The sequence below is a fragment of the Phyllostomus hastatus genome, unplaced genomic scaffold (genome assembly GCF_019186645.2).
Source record: "Phyllostomus hastatus isolate PE091 unplaced genomic scaffold, TTU_PhHast_1.1 phas_contig_86, whole genome shotgun sequence".
Taxonomy (NCBI): Eukaryota; Metazoa; Chordata; class Mammalia; order Chiroptera; family Phyllostomidae; genus Phyllostomus; species Phyllostomus hastatus.
Window position 1 is genome coordinate 29,015,854 of NW_025333977.1, and position 22,408 is coordinate 29,038,261.

General features: G+C 46.0%; 1 protein-coding gene and 1 non-coding gene across 3 annotated transcripts in view; one reads left to right on the forward strand and one right to left on the reverse strand.

Annotated features, from left to right (window-relative positions):
• Positions 1 to 1,386: 1,386 nt before the first annotated feature.
• USP13 (ubiquitin specific peptidase 13) overlaps positions 1,387 to 22,408 on the forward strand; it is a 101,178-nt gene continuing 80,156 nt past the window's right edge. For both annotated transcript variants that reach the window (XM_045851119.1, XM_045851120.1), the window contains exon 1: positions 1,387 to 1,706. In XM_045851119.1, coding sequence (XP_045707075.1) covers positions 1,539 to 1,706 — 168 coding nt within the window. In that variant the 5' untranslated portion in view covers positions 1,387 to 1,538. The remainder of the gene's footprint in view (positions 1,707 to 22,408) is intronic.
• Positions 19,252 to 19,426, reverse strand: LOC123827647. Its single transcript, XR_006787301.1, has one exon. It is a non-coding gene; the product is annotated as a small nucleolar RNA SNORA81 (small nucleolar RNA).

Sequence of the window (22,408 nt, forward strand, 5' to 3'; positions counted from 1 at the left end):
TAACATTTTAAATTTGGGATGCTTTTGAATCAAGTTTTTCTCTGTAATTGGACAAGCAAGCTTCATCTGTGGATCTGAAACAGACACAGCTACTACCAGAGGGTGTAAGCTGGTGAGAAAAAATAAGAAGCAAAAACTCCTGGCCAATGGTGGGGATAGGAACAGTGTGTAATTTCTTTCTGCATGTCTTTTTTCCTTCTCCATTTCCATCAGGTAGCAGTAGTAGGAAGCTGTGAGTTAAGTGGATGTGTCAGTGTGCTTGAGCCTTGCTGGAAGGCATGGAAATTTAGAAGAGCAAGGCCAGAGAGGGCTTGCCGGTCCACTTCTCCTCAAATTTCAGGTACCCCTCCTCCCTAGAAGAGCCAGCATATCTGCAGAATCAGGGAGAATAACAAAGAAATAATGGAGGGAAAAAAGAATTTAAGGACAATTTGATGTGGGAGAGGCGTTTTGATTCACTATTTCTTGCTATTTCTGTGTTTCATGAACTGGCAGGAATCACAGGGTATTACGTTCAGTGTAGTAAGGGAACCTCAATGGAACGGAACCCGTGTTTTAAGAGGGTTTTTTTTTTTTTTTTTAAGAAAATGGAGTATGCTGTGAGGCATGCTCTATTCGCAACCCCCCACCCTATTCATTATTTATTTTAGGGGACTGGGCGTGCATGACAGGAATACATATGCCCAACACGTAAGATCCCCAAATCAGGCAGGGAGACTTGTATCAAGCAGAAGACGGTACAAATACATGGAAAAATATAATGCCCTTCCTCCCGCCCAGTAAATTCTTGACTCCCCCCATATGTACGAAAAACTGTATTATTGCAAAAATACAGTTTATCTTCACTGGATCCTATTCTCTTTTGATGAGCTTTAGATGTTAAGTGAGGAACAAACGTGAGTGCGGTTAACATCAAAGTGCACAGAGCAAATTTAGATTTGGGCCCGACGTTAGGGTCCAGATATGCACGCCGAGTCCCACCCCTACCCAATCAGGGGAAGTCCCCGCTCTGTCTTCAGTTATTTTAAAAGCAAGCGGTTTTTAAAGCCCCGTTCTGCTCTTTGTGCTGGTGCCTCGGAGTCACTCCCTCGCAACCTAACGATTTAGGGTAAAAAAACTCCGTGGTGGTGCCCCACCGCAGGCCGCCCGCGTGGGCAAGAAGCGTCCCTCGCCCGCACAGGGATCCCAAGCCGACGCCCCCGGGGCTCGCCCCCCGCCCCCCGCCGCCGAGCCCGGCCCGGCCCAGGGCCCCTCTCCAGCGCCCCCACCCCGTCGCGCTGCGGCTGGCCCTCCCCAGAGCCCCGCCTGACGCTGCAGCTGGGCCCGCGATTCGCCATTGGATTAAAAATAGCTGCGTCCCCCACCCCCCGCCCCGCCCGCCGGCCCCAGGCCCCCGGTGCCCGCGCCCGCCCCGCGGCCCGCTCTCCCTGCCCGCCCCGGCTCCGCTCGCGTCGCCCGCGCAGCCCGCCGCCGCCGCCGCCGCGGGCAGACCCAGCACGCCGGCTCGGCTCGGCTCGGCTCCGGTGAGCGCCGCGGCCATGCAGCGCCGGGGCGCCCTGTTCGGCGTGCCGGGCGGCAGCGGCAGCAGGAAGATGGCTGCAGGGGACATCGGCGAGCTGCTGGTGCCCCACATGCCCACGATCCGCGTGCCCAGGTCCGGGGACAGGGTGTACAAGAACGAATGCGCCTTCTCCTACGACTCGCCGGTAAGCGGGGCTCGGCGGCGCCCCCGGCGCCTCGGGGGAGGGTCCGGGTGCGGCGGCCTGGGGCGGCTGCGAGCCGCGGAACTCGGCGGCACGTGAAGCGGGAGGAGAAGATGCGCAGTGGCAGCCGGGGACCTCCTCCGCCGGGCGGCGGAGTTGGCTCAGGGCTACTGCAGTTCGGCGAACGCTCGACGAGTGCCTGCTGGGTACTCGGCGCTGCCTGCAGCCCAAGATTGGGTCGCCAGGGGGTTGGCTCCGCCAGCTTCCTAGCCTGACAGGGCCTCCGCTACCTCCCGCCTGCCTAGAGCTCCGCCGCCTCGGAAAGACCGAGTGGAAGAGTTCCCCGGTCGGCACTGCGTGCTGCAGAGGGTTCGCGTCCTCCCTGGGGCGTGAGCGGAGGGCGCGTAGGTGGACGGGATTGTTCCCCGCCGACACCCACGGCCCTTCTCTTGGACCATTGGCTTTGCCCAAGGATTCCCACTCCAGGACAACCTTAATTTCCTCTCTGAGCTTTGCTTCCTTCACTTCCCATTTCTCCTCACTTCTTTTCTTTCCGTAAGAATGTCAGAAGAAACCTTCTGGTACGTCTACTCGGACAACAGAAATGGGAGTCTCCTGGATTATTATGGTTTCCTTAAACATGTTCCCTTACCCCATTTAAGTGAGTCACTTGGACTGAAATGCACTAGTATAAATTATTGAAAGTTCAATCTCGAGTAGTGACCTCAGAGACCGGAGGGGGAAGTTAAGACTGATCCCTGACTTCCACCCAGGGCGTCCATGGTGGTTTTCACCAGGTTGTATGTGTATGTATGAGAAGGAAAAGGAGGATGAATGTCCCTTTCAGGAGTCAAAATGGGCTTCAAAGTGACTCAGCTGTCTGGCTTTTATCATGTCTTTCTGAGGACCAGGTTATTTTTATCCACCCACTTTAGGTCTCATGTGTCACCCGCAGATCTCAGTACAACCGCGAGGTGCATGGATTGGAGGGGCTGAGGCAGGGTTCACAGTCGTCTGACATATTTTATTCGTATCATGCCGAGTACTGTTGGAGGAAAAAACCCAACCCAATGAGTGGTAAATTTTCCAAAGTAATCTTTTTTTCTCTCGTGGGTTATTTGGCTACTTCAAAGCGTGTTGTTTGGCATTCACCAGAGCACCAAAATTAGTGCCCTCCCGGTGACATTTAGTGTTTGTTGTATGCTAATTCCAGATCATTTGGGGGATAAAAACCTCATTTATTTGTTCATTACATATTTTTTCTTTAAAAAAGTCTATGTAGAGTGGAATGAAATGGTTGTATTTAGTTAGAATATTGTGATCACACTATTTAAAATGACTGTCACCAGTGGCATTAAATTCTGTTATCCAGAAAGTATTTCACAGTGCCATTTTCTGATTTTTGGGTCCAGTGTTGGCCAGGTTCCTGCTAATAGCTCCTAAGGGTGCAGAGGGATGATTGTCCTCACTTAAACAACAAACAGATTGTGAACGCCGGGAAGGAAAAAGTGGCCTAGTACAGTGGAGAGCACAGTATGTCAAGTGTGTAAAGCTACTTTTTCTGTGTTAGGTCTGGGTTGACCTTCAAATATATTTTTAAAAAATTTTTTATCAGAAACCTTTACCTCATTATATACTGTATAGCAGGTGTGAAAAAGTTGACAGTTTTAGTTCACCTGTACAGATAGTTATTGGGAGTTTCTTGTGTGACAAACACTATTCTAGCAGCATCCTGTCCAGTGTAAAATGATGATTTCATTCATGTCATAGTAGTTCCTTGGGGGAAGACTGGGCTTGTTTACAAGGTTGATGAATCAGTATATTTCATTATCTGTTTCGGGGAAGAAGAGAAGGAAGGTTTTATAGTAAGTTTTACTAAAGCATAGTGCGTAATAATATGAGATCTTTCTGTATGGTACTTAACACTTCATCATGAATCCAAAAAGATTTCTTGTGCACCTACCACGTGCCAACTCACATGGGCATGGCCGAAAGAACCACACAGAACAAAATTCATCGGTTCCATACATGCTGGAAACTTTAATCCATAATGACCATAGGACTGTTGTAGAGAAAAGGCCAAAACCGTCTGAGTGACAAAAATAGTCATCCTAGCTTTGGATACTTTTGAAAAAGGTCATAGATGAAGACAGATAGAAATAAAGGAGACTGACATTTTAAGCAAGGTCAATCACATGTGTGAACACATAAAGTGTGAATGTTATTTTCTTACGTGCTTGGAATGTATTGGAAGGAAGATTGCTTTAATAAGAAATGAGTCAGAGCCAGGTAGAGAGTAGAAGATGGGGTCCCTGAATACCTGGAACAGGATCTTGATTTTGTATACCTGTGGACAGTTCTGGAAAGCTACTGAAAGTCATGCGATTTGAAGTGGTGTTAGAGCAAGACCGAACTGATCGGTTTTTATCATGTGTCTCTCATAGGCATGTTGTGAGCACCTTTGTGGGTGTGAGCAGTGAGTGGGGTGGCAGGATACTCATTTCAGTGTTCCTGTCCTTCCTTCCTTCTCACTTTCTAGGGCTTAGCACTTAGCAGGGACACTTAGTAACATTTCTTCTGGGATAAGTGAAAATTTGTTTTTTCACCTGCCAATTTGGTTTCACCCCAGGCCCAGTTTGCCACCCTCATCTGTAGATTCTCCTCTCCAGGACTTGGTTCATCTCGCAAGGTCTGTAATGTGACCTTCCCGGAGAGTGGGGGCTGTGCATCGTTGTGTCCTCAGCAGCCTGCCCAGCGTCTGGTACATATGACAGGAACTCAATGCATGTCTAGGAAATGTATGAATTACATGAGGTTTCAGGTTTGGAAATTGGTGAGGACACAACATACGGGAAAGTTTGGGAAAGGAATCATGTGGGATCATGGAGAATGTGGTGACTTCATTGATTGTGGGGGGGGGGATATGAAAGAGAGAGCCAGATAGGCAGAATCCTCGCTCTGTCACCCAGCTATGTAACTTCTATGTGCCTCAGTTTCCCCATCTGTAAAATGGGGCTAATAATAGAACCTACTTCACGGAGTTGTTTTGTAGATTGAATAAATTAATATGCTAAGTGTGCCTGGCCAGCTGATACTCATGTAGCAAGAAAAGAAAGGGATGGAGTCAATCATGATTGTAAGCCTGAGGGTTTGGCTGTCAGGGCTTATGTGGAAAGCTTGGTGTGGTTTAGTGAGGAAATTGGTTCGCACCTCTGCTCACAAGTCTTCAAGGACCACCATGCAAAATCTGTTCCCATCCCCTGGTGTTGTCTAGCCCTCATCCATCGCAGTACACTGTCTCATTTCCCCTCAGTTTCCAGGTTGCCAGCTCCAGGTGGCCTAGTCAGTGGGTCCTTAGCGTGTGAGAGTCATTTCCTTTTTCAGGACCACCTTCCTTTTCTTGATCCTCTCTCAGGGGTCTACCTTATCTTTCCCTTTCTGCTTCAGATTTTGTCCTTTCCTCTGAAGCCTCCACTGTTACTTTGTGGCTGCGTCATACAGGATAGCAGTTAGTTATAGTCTGTCTTCCATGATTTGCCATTATTTTCTTTTCTTTTACCCATTTAACTGGTAGTTTTAAACATCGACTGTGTGTGAAGCCTCATACTTGGCATTCGGTACGGGAGGAGCTGGGCCACTGTTGTGCCTGTACGCCTCTCCCCGCTGTCTGGGGTGGAGAGCTCATCTTATGCCTTGTCCTCGCTGGAGTCAACTGAAAGATGGAGACCAGGGCTGAGGCCCGGGCAGTTTATTTTGGAAAGGTATCCCAGGGGACAGAAGTGGAAGACGTCCAAGGGAATAGTGACAAAGGGGAGGAAGGAAAGCCCTCACTCTCCCAGGGTGGTATTTGTGCTGGAGAGGCTGAGAATCCCTGCTGCCAGCAGCAGCTGAGATGCCAGCAGCAGCTGAGACGGGAGCGATCCTGGATCCTGGCGAGGGGAGGCTAGGTCGTCAGGGCCCACCTGCTGGGGCAAACAGCTCTCCACACCAAAAGGTGGCCTGAGAGGGCGTGAGACCAGCACAGTCAGTGCTCCCACACCTCTTCTTTCCTCCCAGTGTCAATCAGCACTATTTTTGTAAAAAGGAGTCCCCCCACCCCTGCATTCTCCAAAGCTCAGGTCTCTTGGTGATGTTGAGATGTCACTCACTGTTGGTTCTCTGCTTTCCTGGGGGTCTTTGCCAAACTCAGCTGGATGGCGGGGGGGGGGGGCCCTCATGGGAGTGGCTGGTGTAGCTAACCATTGGGAAAGGCGTTGAGGTCCTTTACTTGTAGGAAAACTTCTTATTAGGGGCTTAGTAAATCCTTCTGTGATATTGTGATTTATAATAAGGAATGGATACTTGGTCTTTGTTCCCAGCACAGAACTCCCAAAACTCTTGGAATTTCCTAAATGAGAAGGGCTACAAAGGTGTTGTTTGTTATTTATAACACGCTCCTTTTTACCACACCCTATAACCACTTTTCTGTTTTCTGTCCCTATTCCAGGTCCCCCGTGTAAGTGAGGTCACACAGTGTTTGTCCTTTTGTGTCTGGCTTATTTCACTCAGTGTATCCTCAAGGTGCATCCATGCTGTAGTGTGTATCAGAACTTCCTTCCTTTTTAAGCTCGAATGCTGTTCCAGTGCAGGTGTGCACTGCACTTTGTCTACGCGTTCCTCTGTTGATGGACTTCTGGGCTGTCTCCTCCTTTTGGCTGTCCTGTGTGGAGCTGCTGTGATTGTTGGTGTGTATGTGTCTGAGTCCCGGTGCAGTCTGCTTTCGGCTGTTGTGTTACCGTACGTCACGCAGTGCGACTTGCCATCCCAGTGCTTACTTGGAAGGGGAAATCATTTAATTTAGGATCTATGGGGAAACATTGTGATCCTGATGGATAAACAGGAACTGATATAAAATAGTAAAGTAAAATTTAGGAAGTACAGATTTTTTCTTTGAAGATGTAAACCTAAACTAAGTCTAATTAGTTTCACATAGCCAAAGCTCCCTGCCTGAAGCCGCTGGCTAAAAGGTAGTTTTACGGCAGTGCCCCTCAAACTCTTTGTCCCCTTACAAGTATTTTTGAAGACCCCAAAGCGCTGTTATGTGGTTTCTGTCTACTGATAGTTACCATCTTAGAAATTAAGGCAGAAAAATTGAAAACAGCTTCCATTCCATTAACTCTGCAAGTGGTGATGTCATCAGGTGTCTCGAAGATTGAAAAATGCCACTGTGTGCTCGTGAGAGAACAGGCGTGGGAAGGGCGAATGAGTGTGTGTTGTGAAAGCAGGTTGGCATTGCAGATTACTTGAACGGCCTTAGGGGGCATCACAGGGTGCCCAGGTCATACTTTGGAAACTGAAGTTCTAGAGTTTATGCAGAAAAGTGCAGCTGGCCCCTCTAGTGCCAAACCCACTCGCACTGTGGCTTCTATGGGTTCACTTTTTCACATTTGTGGTGGTTGAATAATTAATTGGTCATGAACCTTAGCTCAACCAGAAATATCATGTGTCTCGTACATTCTTGTAATGAAGCGAATTAAAATGTAGAATATGCGACTCCTTTCGAAAAGATTTGCAGCTACTTGGACAGGAATTGTCAGCTCTTTCAGAGGTGAGAAGTCTTTATTCTCTTTGCTGTGAGCTTCACTGGAGTGTGATCTGGCCGGGCCTTTTCTTTGGGGAACCTTAACATTGAGCATCATGATTTTTCCCCTTTGACCACTGGTTAGGAGACTTCTGTCAGCTGTTGCTTGCAAAGCCTGAAAGCCTGCCTGCCAGTACCCAGGGAGCCGAGTGGGAGAGGAGGACGAGGCGGCCTCCGCACCCGCATATTGGTACTGGCTGGGTATTGTCCTCTGGTTCTCCACCCTGTCCCTGTTCTGCCCTTTCGGCTGGGAACCTGGACCCTTTTGATGTCAGGCTGCTGGTTGTGAACCTGCCAGTGAGAGAGTCGGAGGCAAAGAGAAGAAGCCACGATGGCTAATGCAGCTGTGGCACGTGGCAGACGGGATTTTCCTAGTTCTTGTGGGACCTCAAAGCCGCCTCGGTCGAGGGGAGGCTGGGATCACTTGTGCATTTTTTTGTGAGGCTTGTGGACCTCAAGTTCCTGAACATGAGTGGTGGTTTCTCTGACCTTGGCTCTCACAGCTCTTCCCATGATTTTATATGTCTCTAAGCCCTGGTACTAAATCCCTTCCTGCCTGAAATACCCAGGATAGTTTGTATTTTCGGACTAACGCTGGACTGATACACATATGTTACCCTTCCATCTCCAAGTCCCTGTGTACTCGGGAAGGAACCCCTATCCTTAACTGAGCCTAGTGTCCCATGGACCTGTCCTTTGTTTTCATCTGTGTTGGAACAAATCGCTAGCAGTTTGCTGGTCAGGGAGGGATGCTTGGAGTGTGGAAGGGCTCTGGGGCTCTGACTGCTATCTGGACAGATTTCTGACCCTTGTTTTGGTCCCTGTTGTACCCCAACTTCCAGAGTTACCTGGGGCTGTCAGCTGTGGAGTCTTTTGGGAATTCTGGAGTGTCAGTCAGAGTTTGTCTTGGCTTTCCCTGCTACAGACTTAGCATTCAGCTTTGTCAGCTTGTCTTAGTCTTTTTAGCACTTACCCATCTGCCATCCAGGTTCCAGATTTTGTTGCTATGGTTTATGTTTTCTCCAAAAATCCCTTTACTGTTCTTTTATTTGGGCTTCAGAAAGGAGTGAAATTGATGTGTGTGTGTAGTCTGCCCTGGGCTCCCTGGAGTCTTCCTTTTCCAAACTAGTAATCAAGAAGTTGCTAGCTGTCTCTTTTTGGCACTTGTTAATTACCTTTAAAGTTGTATCATTTTTAGAGTTCTGGGATGTACCATACGGTGCTGATCATGTCAGGGAGCGAGAAAGTTTGTCATCACAGCTGATATTGAATCTGAACATCTGTGCAATTCTGAATTCTGTGTTTACTCCCTGCACCGCTCTTCCTGAGGCCTGGAGCTCCCAAAAGGTGCCACCACCGTTTAGTACCCTGACTGGGAGATGCCCAGGGTCACCCAGTCTCCCTCCCTCACCTTTAAAACAATTGTGTAAAATGCACATAATGTAAAGTTGACCTTTTTAACCATTTTGAGGTGTGTGGCTCAGCGGTATCAAGGATAGTTTCACATTGCTGTGTAACTGTCACCACCGTCCATGTCCAGAACTCTTTTCATTTTGCAAAACTGAAATACTGTCCCTGTCAACAATAACTCCCATTCCCTGCCCCCTCACCCTGCCAGCCTTTGGCAAGCACAATTCTGCGTTGTCTCCATGAATTGTCTGCGGTAGGTGTCTTATATAAGTGAGATCATGTAGGGTTTGTCCTTTCGTGACTGACTTATTTCACTTACCGTAACATTTGTAAGGTTCACGTGTTGTATCATGTGTTGGAATTTCCTTCCCCTTTAAAGCAGAATGATATTCCAGTGTATGTATATAGCACGGTTTGTTTGCCCGCTTGTCTGTGGGTGGACACTTGAGTTGCTTCCACCTTGTGGCTATTGTGAAGCGTGCTGCAAGGACCCCGGGTGCTCCTCCCTTTCTTTTACATCGCATCCCACCAGTGACCAGGTCCCCAGGTTCCTACATATCCCCTTCTCTCCTTCCCCGCTGCCAAGGGTCGGGCCCTCATCGTTTCCTGCCTGGACTCTTGCAGACACCTCATAACCCACTACCTTGCCGCCCTTCTTGTCTGTCACATTGTATTGTCGGTTGTCCTTCTGAAACGTGGGTCTTTTCATGTCATTTCCCTGCCTAGAGATTTTCAGCAGACCAAACAGGCTGTTCTAATATAGCACATGCTGACCCAACTTTCCTGGCCAGGGTCATCACTTAGCCCCTGCCATCTGGTTGCACTCCCTTTGGCCCAGAGGGTGCAGTGTTCTGTACCCAGCTCTGAGCTCAGCCTGGAATGCCTTCTCCCCGCCCATCACCCCAAGCAGGTAAAATCCTACGAGTCCTTAAACAGCAGCTCAGGTGTTCTCTGTGATCCCCCCTCCCCGTGCCCCAGCTGAGTTAGACATTTATTGTCCTGTACTTTCAAAGCACTTTGTACATCTCTGTCATGGTTGGGATACTGATTGCTGAAGACCTGGAATAGCTAAGGTCTTTGAGAATTAAAGGAACAAGAGTGGAGGATGGAAAAGCCTGCCATTTGTGATCCTGTGTTTAGTAGGCTGGATCCTTTCTGTTTCCCTATTTTTACAAAACCATCACCATGTATTCTGGCATAAAAATTGTTACTAAAAATTCTTACTAAAAACCGCCAATATTGTGGGTTTTTTTATTATTATTTTATCATGTTATCTGACAAGCCATAAACTTGACCCCTGAAAAGCCAGGGAAAGGTGTCCTGGGTATTAGCCGAGTGTTTTGTGTGTTGTGATTCTAGGCGCCCCAAGGGATCTTGGTAGAAGCTGCCACACATGGTGTCCCTCAGGGAGGTGACAGAGGGCTGGTCCCTGTAGACGTATCCCAGGCCTCTGTGCTGCGGCTCACGTGCAGTGTTATGGGGCATCAGTTGAGGACTCCCCTTGTCCCCATGCACAGGGAAGATGTGAACAAGACCACCGAGTTTTAGGGTTCGAGCAGGACAGTGCAGCCATGACAAGAATTCAATGAATCTGAACAAGCCACGAGATTGGAGATGTTGCTTGAGGTGCACAGTATGTGCTTCTTGTGATAACATGGAACATAAAATATTTGTTTTGTATTTATTAGCAAGAATCCATACTTAGAGCCTACTATACACCCGGCACTGTGCTCGGTGCTGTAGGTGGTGGGGCGGGCGAGGGTATTTAGGAGGGAAACAGGACCCTGGGGAAGGGAGGATATGACGTGGATCTTTCTTTCGCAGCAGAGAAGTGTAAGCGCCAAGTCTGAGTCTCCGTCATGAGTGAAACACTGCACTAGGTACTTTTATGTGCTGCCCTGTTTTACAGACGAGGAAACTAAGAGTCAGAGGTTACGTAGCTTGTTCAAGGACTTGCTCTAAGACTGATATTGACAGAGAGGGGACTTAGCCCTGATGTGTCATGAAGCTACACCTTGAAGCACAGTGGGGATATTTAAGTTTTGAACAGTGTGGCAAGGGAACAGCGTGAGGACCGTGGTTATTTGGTGTGGCCGTCCTGGAAGTGGAATGAGGACTGGTTGGTTGGGAGCAGGGAGGCCTGGAATAGGAATTCACCTAGGAGTCTCTCGTAACATTGGAAGGGGTGTTCTTTCTTTAGGGTGATGCCAGTGAGAGTCGAAGTGGCTGGGAGGTGGGAATAAACTCAGTGGAAATGTTCATGAATGGTATGACCCAACTTAGTGACAGACTATGCAGTGAGCAGAGGAGTTAAAGGCGACCTCACACCTTGTAGCTTTGGACATGGAGTGAGTCAAGGACGTGAATGGGGAAGGTCAGATTGTCAAATGCAAGTGGGCAAGTCCTGTATGCCCCCTGGGGAAATTGGGGACTAGAGTGGAGCTCCGAGGCCAGGGTTTGGGCTGCAGAGTCTGGCGGTCCCTAGTTTAGAGACCCAGGATTTGTGAATAACCTTTCCATTCGAAGGACTCAGGGCCCCACCTCCTTGCTCCTGGGACCTTTTCTCTCCAGGTTGTAGAGGAAGCAGCCACGAGTACAGGCCTCCTGCCCTCCCACTAATTGGCTCAACTTTCAGAGAAACTCAGGAGTCTGGGCAGTATTTTTTCCTGGAGATAGAAATTTGAATAGATGATGATGCTGCATAAGTTGTTATAGGTGGAATGCATATAGATTTGACTGTTTCATGAAATAAAATCACTCTAGGGGGAATTTGCCCCATGTTAACTCCATGGGTGATTGACCAAGAGGTTGATGGTCCTTGAGTTGCAATTATGAGAACTGTGTCCTAATCAAACCAAGTGTTGCTTTTTTTTTTTTGTCCTGGTTAATGCTTCGGGTGTGTCTGTAAAGTGGTGACCTGGACACAGATATCTCTGTCCCCAGCAGCTCTTAGAAATATATTTGGCGGTCTGTTAGTGGGATTAGTGAGTTGATTGGCCTGAAGGAAAGAGAACATAGGGTCCTGAGGATAAGGAATGGGGCAGGGAGTGGGGATACATTATATCCTTTGGGAACAACTGCTGCATTGCTCCTTTGGACATGCCATTCGGGCAGGTCCTGCCTCTGGGCTGCAGCCTGAGGCTTTGGAAGAAGCCTCAGTTGGGCTGTGTGGGCTGTCTCGCTAGGCTCCTGCCAGCCAAGTGGGACCATGGACAGATCCACTGACTGGACATAAGCTGATGAGGGTGGGTGGACTGTGGGGTCACCAAACCCTGCAACTACTTCCGCAGTGTCCGGAGCCCAGCACCATGGGTCTTGCCTGGGAGCTGTTAGCCTGGAGCAGCCACCTCCCAGGGTCTTCAGCTGCCTTTAGGAGCATGGGGAGTGGAGCTGGCAGGACCTGCTGAAGCCCTTGTCCTCCCCTGCAGGGCAGCCAGGCAGACAGAGCCCCTGGCAGAAGCTACTTACTTGAGTGGCCTGGCTGTCCTTTGCCCGACCCTTTTATTTGCTTGGAATGAGACAACTTGACCAAAAAAAAAAAAGAAGGAACTGCCCTTTTCCCCAGGCCCCCACGGTGGCGTGTGCTTGCCGACAGCCGCCCACCTGGCTCCTTCCGCCAGTAGGACATCTGTTTCTCAGTTGCTCCAGGCAGCATGTGGCGGGGCGGGGTGGAGGGGGGTGGGTCAGACTGGCCTGGGTCCAAATCCCCCCACCCTTTTACTACTTAGTGGCAATATGACTTCAGCAAGTACCTTAATTTTACTGAATGTCTCTGGGCCTCGGTCCCCTCTGTCATACCCACTGTGCACAGTTGCAATCATGGCTTCCCATTAAACGTGACTTATTGCTACCTGTCTCGTTATTGGGATTTAGTGGGAGGGAGCCCTCTGAGAAAAGGGTAAAGTGGGATTTATAAGGTCTTGGCTTTGCCAAAGAGACATGCTGTACTTGGTAATTTTGCAGGAGGCTCTCCATGCCCTAAAGTGGACACCTCGAGCATGGGTGTGTGCTGGCCCCGTTAGGGGGAACTCTGTTTGGTTCAGGGCTGTTATTCGTACTCGCTTTCAGCTCCATGGGATGGGCTTTCATGGGTTAGCCTGGAAAGCTAAGTCCTCATGTATAATGTAGTTTATCAGGAGAAATGTATCCTGAAGAAAACTATCTCTTTTAGAAAAATAATAATCCATGACTGTGAAAGGTTTTTACCTTTGACAATGCGGTTTCACATTGTTGATGTAAGCTGGGAACAACTTCAGTGCAGTATGGCTTCCTGTTAGCGCCACTGCAGATGCTCACCTCAGTGTCTTCTTCCTCTGTCAACTTTTAACTCGCCCACTTGTGCTGTGAGCCCTAGAGGAGCTGTTCCTCATGCCCCACCCAAACTCCTCCTTCCCCAGCAAGTTGGGTCCTCATTACTCCAAATAACCAGGGCAAGGATTTGGTTTTATCCTTCAGAAAAAAGTTAATAAATGGTGTCTCAGTGGGACAGTACATTTATATTTTATCAAACCTAGTTGTTCAGACCCTGCCTTTAGCCTTGCAGCTCTAAGGCGTAGGAGTCCTCTGCAGAGAGGGAGACCTCCAAGTTGGAGCAGGCTGGAAGAACCATTACTTCATTAACATTTCTATTTTTTTCCTAACACGCCATGGCCACGGTATGATTTATGTGTCCCGCACAGAGGCCTGAACCTTCTTGGGATGTTATGCATTTGCTCTTTTCTCTTTAGCTTTACAGACAAGTTTATTTCAGTGGGTTTGCTGTTGAAACCAAAATTTTTGACTTTGCAAATACCATATCTAGTAGTTCTGTTCTAGGGGTCAACTGCTGAACTCCAGCCTGTTTTGAACAATTCCTTTCTGTGTATTTCCCCTTCTGCAGGTTGCGTCCTGGCTGCACTTGATCTGGACCCTGTTTTACTTTCTTATCGCACATTTGCTTCCCATCTGCAGGCACTTAATTTTGTGTTTAAAAACCGTCGTCTGTTTGTTTTGCTCTAGAAGCCAGAATTGTGCTGGGGATTTGTACATTGGAATATTCATATGTACCATTCAGATATGGAAATACCCGAGAGGCTGAATTAATAGGCAGATGGCTGCTTCATGAAAGCAAGGATTGAGCAGAGCGCAGTGGGCAGTCTTGTGAAGCAATGAGTCAAAACAGTGAGGAGCTGTCCTTGCTTTGGCCCTTTTCCACACACCCCTGTATCTCATCCGTCTTCCAGGCTATGGGCTGTCTCCCAAAATTATGTCCTGGATCTGCTCAAGTTTGCCCATCTCTGCTGAGAGCCTCCTTCCCTCTTTCCCCTGCCACCTCCCCCAGGCTAAGCCACCACGTTGCCTTGCTGAGACAGGGGCTGTCTAAAGAGCTTTCTGTGGCGATGGGAGTGTGCCAGATCAGCCTTGTCCAGTGTGTTAGCCCCTCGCCACGTGCAGCCTCTGAGCAGTTGGAAATGTGTCCAGTGTGATTGAGAAACTGAACTTTTAAGTTAACCTAATTTAAACTAATTTAGATTTAAACATTCCTGTGTGTCCAGTGGCTTCTGTATTGGGCAGCATGGGTCTAGAATATATAATAGCCTTGTAACCGTGTGTTCTCCTGACACCCCCTCCCGGTAGTTCTCCCCGCAGTCAGAGTGCGCTTTTAAGGATGGAGGTCGGATTGTGGCACTGCCCACTCTGAAGCCCTCCAATGGCTTTGCATCCCACTGGGCGGGAACTCGAGCTCTTCTCAGGCCCTGGAGTCACTTCTGCTGGCCTCTGGGGACCTGTCCTCCTCCTCGTATCCTTCTACCTCCTCCCCTCATGCGACTCTAGTGTCCTGCCTTTCTTACTGGTTTTTGAGGATGTAGCCAAGCTTTCCCTGGAGCTGTGGCCTTTGTACATGCTTTTTGGTTTAGCCAGGTGCTCTTTCCACTTTGCTCTCCCGGCCCCTCATCCTAGAGCTGTTCCCTCGCCCTTCTCACCCCATCCCCTGGGCTGCATGGTGACCCCAACCCTCTTGTCTCTCCACCCACCCTCTGGCTTCTCTGTCACTCTGTCTCTGCTGGAAATTATCTCCTCTGTCTCTTACTTGTTTTCTGTCTCTTCTTACTAGGATGTCCATGTCATCAGGGCACCACCTTGCTTGTCTCTCTCTCCCTGCTGGATCAACTACTGCCGCATACCCCCACCAACCTCTCTCGCCCACGGAGAGGACATCACGGCCTCATTCTCTGTCACAGCTTCATTTCCAGACCCCACACAGACCATCTCCCTTCTGTGAGCCTGGATGGCATCCAGCTGGGGACAACGTCCTCGATTTGTTTCATTTTCCGTTGTAATCACATTCTAGTCTGCCTCCCTGAGATTACAGTCCTCATCTCCTCTCTTTCCCTTGTGTGCTCTCCCAAATTTCCTTGGCTACACATTTCAGATTAATCTGTTAGTTATTTCAGGCCGTATTTTCACCTTGAGCAATGAGACCATGCAGCGGCACCTTAGAGCTGTGAAGTTGTCTTGCTAAAGCGTAAGAAGGGCTTCGGTGAAGAAAAGGGAACATTGGAATGATTGCCTGTTCTATTCCACATGTATACATTTGTTTCTAAATACATTCAATTGAGGAAAATTTTAGTATCCTGGAAGAAAAATTAGAAAATGCCAAAAGACAACAATGAGAAAAGAATCCCACATTTCCCCCCATGCTGAGATGACATTCATGCCGTGCAGTGTGTACGTGTCACATAGATTGTAGCAGCATGCACACAGTTTTGTCATCTGCTTTCTGCACTCAGAAGCACGTATCAGTAAATACTCACCACGAGTCAATTTTAAATGGCCCAAGAGCGTTACATTTCTCAGATACGCCGTAAATTACTCAACAAATCTGTTGTTGGGCATTCAGGTTATTTCCTTTCACTATTACAAGCTCCCAATTTAGTTAATGTATTTTCTTTTTCTTTTTAAAATTGCTGTTCTAGAAAATGCCATGTTCTTTTCCTTTTTGTGTCCCTTTGGCAGGAGTGTGTGGGTCACAGTCTTGCAGGGTACTGGCATGTCATTTGCCCCGCACGAGGCTTTGTTGTGACTCCGTCTACCTACCTCATGTTTCTCTTTGTGGCGGTGACCGCTTGTTTTCCACACTGCCCTGTGGTTCTAAAAACAAGTGTTACGCAGCGACTCTGTTTCCTGAGCGTGCCGCTCACACAGGCTCACTCTCCCTTCCTGACTTCCCACGGAGGCTGGTCTCCAAGAACACGCCATCGTAAACAAAGTTCTCCGAACACCTCCTGATTGACAATGTGGTGTATTTTTATTTAAAATGACTGTTCACTGGCTACTCTGAAACATGTTGTAACCCTGACCTTTATATTCACCACTGTTTTTAATGTTCTTTTAAATGGCAGGCAGTATAATAAAAGGTGACTTCTTCCTTGGTGTTACTTCTAAATAGTACGTAGGGTACTACATTGTAAAGTAATAAATGGCTATGGATATATCGTATCTATATTGAAATGCATTGGAGAGCAGATTTAAATAATGCATAGGCTTCTGTGATGCTGCTCTTCTCTCTTACTATTTGGTCATCAGTGGGAGAAGTTTTCAAAGCGAAGCATTATAAAGCCTCAGAGAAATTTTGAGTGGCATTTCTTTCTTAAAAAAAAAAGATTTTATTTATTTATTTTTTTAGAGAGAGGGAAAGCAGGGGCGGAGAAAGAGAGGGAGAGAAACATCAATGTCTGGCTGCCTTTCCTGTGCCCCTTGCTGGGGACCTGGCCCACAGCCCAGGCATGTGCCCTGACTGGGAATTGAACTGATAACCTTTTGGTTTGCAGGCCAGTGCTCAATCCAGTGAGCCACAGCAGCCAGGGCCTGAGTGGTATTTCTTGACTTCCTTGTGATTTTTGGTTTCTAAGTGAAGCCTTTGCATCTCAATCAAGTTTCTGTTTGGTGCATGATGAAAATGATAATTGGAATCTTCTTTAGCTAAGAACACGTGGAGATGCATCCTTTGGCCATTCTGGGTGGGGTGTCCTCTAAGATAAGAGTCCAGGGTAGGATGGCTGTGGGGACGGCAGTCTCTGTCCCAAAGAGCCATGTGAGCTTGGTTGCAGAAGGTTGGACAGCTGGAACAGTGGGTTCAAGTGTCCAAGCTGCTAAGAATGTGACTTTAGCCAAACAAACCAGAAAAGCTAGTATTTCTGCAGGTGCCTCAGGCTGTGTTCTGTGCATGACCATCAGTTTTCTTTTGATGATCCCCATTACTGAGTCATGCCAAAGGCTTGAAATAGAGCCTGTGCTAGGAACTCTTTAAGAAAAGGGCACTGAGGACAAATTTGAGAGAGAGAGAGCTTAAACTATGTAACAGAATGACAGACAAATGACACAAAACCTGCCATTCATTCCATGAATGTTTGTTCCATCCTGCTCTGTACCAGATACGGTTTTGGGGATTCAGTAATGCATGTGATACAGTTGTCCTGCTCTCCAGGAGCAACTGTGCAGCTCAGCTTCTCAATCTACTGGCCCCAAATGAAGGAAGCTTGGGTTTGTCACAGCTACAGATTTCAAATAGCAAGATTCTAACAGTTGTGAAATGAAAGTGGGTTTGGGGTTAAGGACTGTCAGCACAAGCAGATGAGCAGGGAGATGTGGGAATTGGTTGTGGGCAGAGGCCGGCAGGTGGACTGGTGGGCAGGTGGACAGGTGTGGGATCTGGGGAGCAGCCTCTGTTGTTCAGACGATGCCATAGGTAGCTGGTTTTGATGGCGCTGCTCTGAAGGCTCGAGGTCTGGTCTGGTGCCCCCAAAGTCCTTGAAGTAACACTTTCCTGACAGTGACATACTCTTAGGATCCGGCAGTTCACCCAGCTCTCACCCAGTGCTACTCAGAGTGTAGCCAGCTGACTGGTGCCAAGAGATAGGTACAGACATTGAAAGTAAGTGTTTACACATTTTTACAGCATCTTGACCTCGCAGCCACATCCAAGTGCGTGAGCAGTGGATCAGTTGGTTTGAATAGAATGTAGATCCGTGTGGGTTTTGTGGGACTTCCCACGTGTAAGTTCACATCTGGCTGGAGCCTCAAACTGGTCCTGTGCACGGGGACCCTGTACCCTTCCCTTATGAATAGAAGCAGAATGAAACAGCCTCGTCCTGCACAGCATTAGTTTGAGAAACGGCACTCTAGGCCAAACATGGAGGCAGCGGGAGATGAGGCTGTGGGCCCCAAAGTCAAAGACCTGAAATCGATCTGAGGCCGTTTGTCACATTCCGTTTTCCGCTCAGGTTTTCGTCAGTGTGCAGACGCTCCTCACCGCCCCTTCTTCCCTTTCCTTCTTGTCACTGCCCTGAGTTCTCTTTCCATGAACGTTATTTTTCTGTGCACGTTGTGTGCAGCTCTGTACACGTGTTCTGCACATGTTACACACAATTTACAAATTTCTCGTCATGAGGAGTATTAAAGTATTTGTTGCGTTTATGTGCCACAGTTCTTAGCTCCTCTGTTTGGAGCCATTGCTCCTTTTTCCTGTTATAAATAGTGCATCCATGCATATTTTTTAACAAATCATTTCTTTTTAAATTTCTTTTGGGTTCCCGGAGTCTGTACCCAAAGAAGAAGTAGTTTTATTGCCCCACAGAAAGACATAACTGACTTATATTATGGGAGTGGATATATAGACTTTCTCTGTGGCTCCAGGCTGTGCAATTATAATACTTTTTCTGTTACTACTTTAGTAGGCCTGTATACTCACCGTGAGATTGTTTTAATGGGCTTACTTCAGGAGGTGAGAATGTGATGGTTTGATTTTAATATTTTCTCAAATTTAAAACTGAACAATCTTACAAAGACTCTTACCAAGTTGAAAGTGGATGTTGACATCCTGTATGTAAATTTATCGTTACATAGAATGCATGTAAGCTTTTCTTCCTTGTATTTCACACCTTCACTGTTCTGTTGGTTTTCTCATCGTTTCGTTGTATTTTGTGGTGTAAAACTTGTTCATTGGTGTTTATATGTTTATATTCAACAATGCCATCTCTTTTGCAATTCTGTTTTCTTGGTGAGAAGTTATTTTCCTCTTCACAAGGGGGATAAATATGCTATTCTGCTCTTTTCTAGTTTTTAAAATGCTATCTCTTGGATCTCTCTGGACCTTAGTACAGTGTCTGGTATCAGATGTGGATCTAGGTTAATTTTCCTCTATACTGAAGTCTCACTGTACCGGTAACTTTTGTTAGTGATTTCCCCCTTATTTTCATGATTCTTGTGGCTTGACATAAGTTTTTGACATGTCAAATGAATATATTTTTGGAATCTCCATTGTTATATTACCGTTTGTTTCAAAAATTAACTCAACATACATGCATTTCATTTGTAATCTATTTTAATAAAGCACCCTACCACCATGGCTTAGAAATAGTATCATTTTACATCCTTTCCTCTTATTCTTCGAGTTGTGTTTCACTGTTAGTTGGTATAGCTCTCTAAATCTACCTGATTTTTAAAAAAATATTGTTCAATTTTTATTTTCTTTTAAAGACATACTGCATACATCTTAAGACAAAGGACACTGGACATGAAGAAAGAGGTCCACCCCAGCCTGTACGATCTAGTGCAGTCACTTCTGTTCTTGTGTGCGTCCTGCTAGCTTCATTACCAAGCCGGGCTGTGATCCTCGTTTCTGCGGTTTTAGCACCGTGCTTACGCAGAAGTCCTGCCCGATTTCTGGCTGCACTGTTGGCCCCACGAAGACAAGTGTTTTGGGTGCTTTTGGAAGCAGTGATTTTAGTGGGGTTGTGGCTGGTTAATGAGAGGATGAGGTTGAGGGTTCGAAAACCTTATGAGTCAATCAGCTTATCTCTGATCCCAGGCTATAAACCCTTCTCTGTGCTTTGGTCACAGAGGAATTGGGAGAGATGTGTCAGCATAGACTTGTCGCCATTAGTGAAGGAAGCTGTACGTGGCATGGAGTATTGACTGTGTATGTGGCTAAAACTGTCGTATGGGGCCAATATTTAGACATTAATAAGGCAAGAGGGGAGAAAATATAGATCATTAGACTAGGGTGTTTGTTCTGTATGAGGTAGCTTTTAATGTGTTCTGTCTCAGTGTGTCCTGAATTTTTAGAATTACCAGTAAGTTCCCTGGGTGGTTTCCCCATCTCAGGGCTGCTAGCAGAGGGGCACATGCGGCTTCAGAGGGCACCCGTGTGCCTGATGGAAGATGCCTGTGGAGGTTTTCAATAGAACCCTTCATCGTGTGGGGGGTGGGGTCATCTCTGAGTGAGTGCCATAGCATTTTTCTGTTTGATTATGGACTTTGTGACACTATCAGGTGACTCCAGAAACTGAGAATGAATGTTTAGTATATTAAATTTTTATCAAGTTCCCGAATAATTAAAAAATGCTTGGCAATGAAATTAGCAAAGACTTTATGATTATTCAGAGATTATAAACTCTTACATTGTATAGCTACTCTACACTTAAACATTTTTCTTCTGCTGCTTGGTAATTTCCTGGTTTCTTACTAGTTGCCTAATGTATTTTTCTGGCAGATTAATATTTGTTACCTCTAGCCTGAGTGGCTGTCAGATTCACTTTTTCCTTCTATCTGCTGTTTCTCCCCTTAGAAAATAATTGAAATAATAGGAGATGCATGTAATACACAGAACTTTTAGCTCACAGTGAATAATTACCAATATCTTATGTGATGCATTACAACACAGAATGTGTTTCATCTTCTTTGAGGTTCATGAAACCCTGTGAGGTGGGAATTATTGGTACAGCCATGTTTACAGAGGTAGATACTGAGGCTCAGAGACTGTGTAACAACCTGCCTTCGGCTACAAGGTAATTAGTAGCAGTTCAGAACCTCTGGTCGCAACTCTCATGCTTCCCCTGTGTATCTCCTGGTTATCATTCTTTTGGACAGAATTACATTTTATTGAAAGAGAATGGAAGTGGTTTTTTTTTTTTTTTTTAAATCACAGTATGTGGTGCTCAATTTAATGGGCTCAATGAATCACTGACCATTATAATGATGCAATATGTTTTTTCTTAAGGATTATGACTATGCAAAAGAAGATGCTTATTTTTAAACAGTATTTTGAAAATATTTTCCTTATTGATCAAGTGAATGTAGTGTGAAGAACTTTTCTAATTTTACTCAAATGATCTCATTTAAGGGAAAAATTTATCCATAAGCACAAGCTGTAGAATTCTGAGTTTTTGGATGCTCTTTTATATTCAAGTTTTAAAAATTTAGTTTGGAGGTATCTGTTGCCAGAATGTAAAATTGAGGTTGATTTTTGTCTATCAGCCTGTCCCCTGCGGCCTTGCTCTGTTCATACATTGGTTTTACTGGTTGTTACTTTTAGTAGTTTGTAGATTCCTTCCGATTTTCCATATAAACTATAATGTCTTCAGCAAATTGAGACCATTTTACTTTTTTCTTTGTCATCTTCATACTTTTTTCCCTTGCCTTTAGCAATGTATATGCTACAGTAGTAGGCACAAGTTTGAGTTAGTGTTGTTACAATGTTCTCGTTGTGATAAGACTTCCATTATGTCTGGCTTATAAACCATGGATACAATGTTGGAGAATTTTGTTAAAATTACAATTTCAAAACATGTACTGATGCTCATTAGTAATATATGAAAAGTAATTTTTGAGTTATTAGGACTTTCAAATTTCTTCTTCATATATTGCTAATGAGTATCAGTGTATGTTTTGAAATTGTAAAGGGAGGATAAATGGTGATGGAAGGAGACTTGACTTGGGGTGGTGAACACACTATACAGTGTACAGATGACGTATTACAGAATTGTACACCTGAAACCTATATAATTTTATTAACCACTTTAACCCCAATAAATTCAATAAAAATTAAAAAAATGCAATGTAAGGAATTTTGATAGGTGTTCGTTGGCAATTCTGACAGTAATTTAAGAACTTTTAAAAGTTTACAGCAGTGAAACAAACAGGATCTTAATAAAAATCCACTCCACTGAGGCAATGGGGCTAATTTTAGATGCTAAGTTTACAGAGAAGCATGTCAGGCGGAGTGAGAGAAGAGGAGAGATGAGATTGGGATAGAAATCAAGTATCTGAAATGCAAACAATATTTTTGACTACTCATGGTAACAGTATGCCTATAATTAAGTAATATTTGAAATATTGCATAGAGGGATAAAAAGAGGAAGAAGTTCAAATTTACCTCAGACACTTCCAAGCTGTGTGAACATGGACAAAAGACGTCCTTAGTTTTTTTTTTTTTTTTTAAACTGTAAAATGGATGTAATAATAAGCAGCTTGCAGTATTGTTTGGATCAGAAATAATATAGGTAAAGCACTCAGCACATATCAGGCATGCAATAATGTGTACTGATAGCCATGATTGTTATAGACTCCATCCTTTAGCATTTACTTATTGAATTATTATTTAGAAATTAAGTTGTTACACTTTATTCATGGATACTAGCAAATATCACGTGTCATCAAAGGAAGGGAACAATGTCTTTGAAGAACTCTGTCCTGCTAAAAGGGTATAAACAGTCTGTCCTGGAGTCTTGCTCTGACAAGTGAGGAAGTAACCGTGATAAACTATGGCCGTGAGGGTAGTTGAATCATTCACCAACTTCCTTCTGTCCCTTATTGTGATTTACCCCCGAGTGGGGTGTCAGACAACCATGCCTAT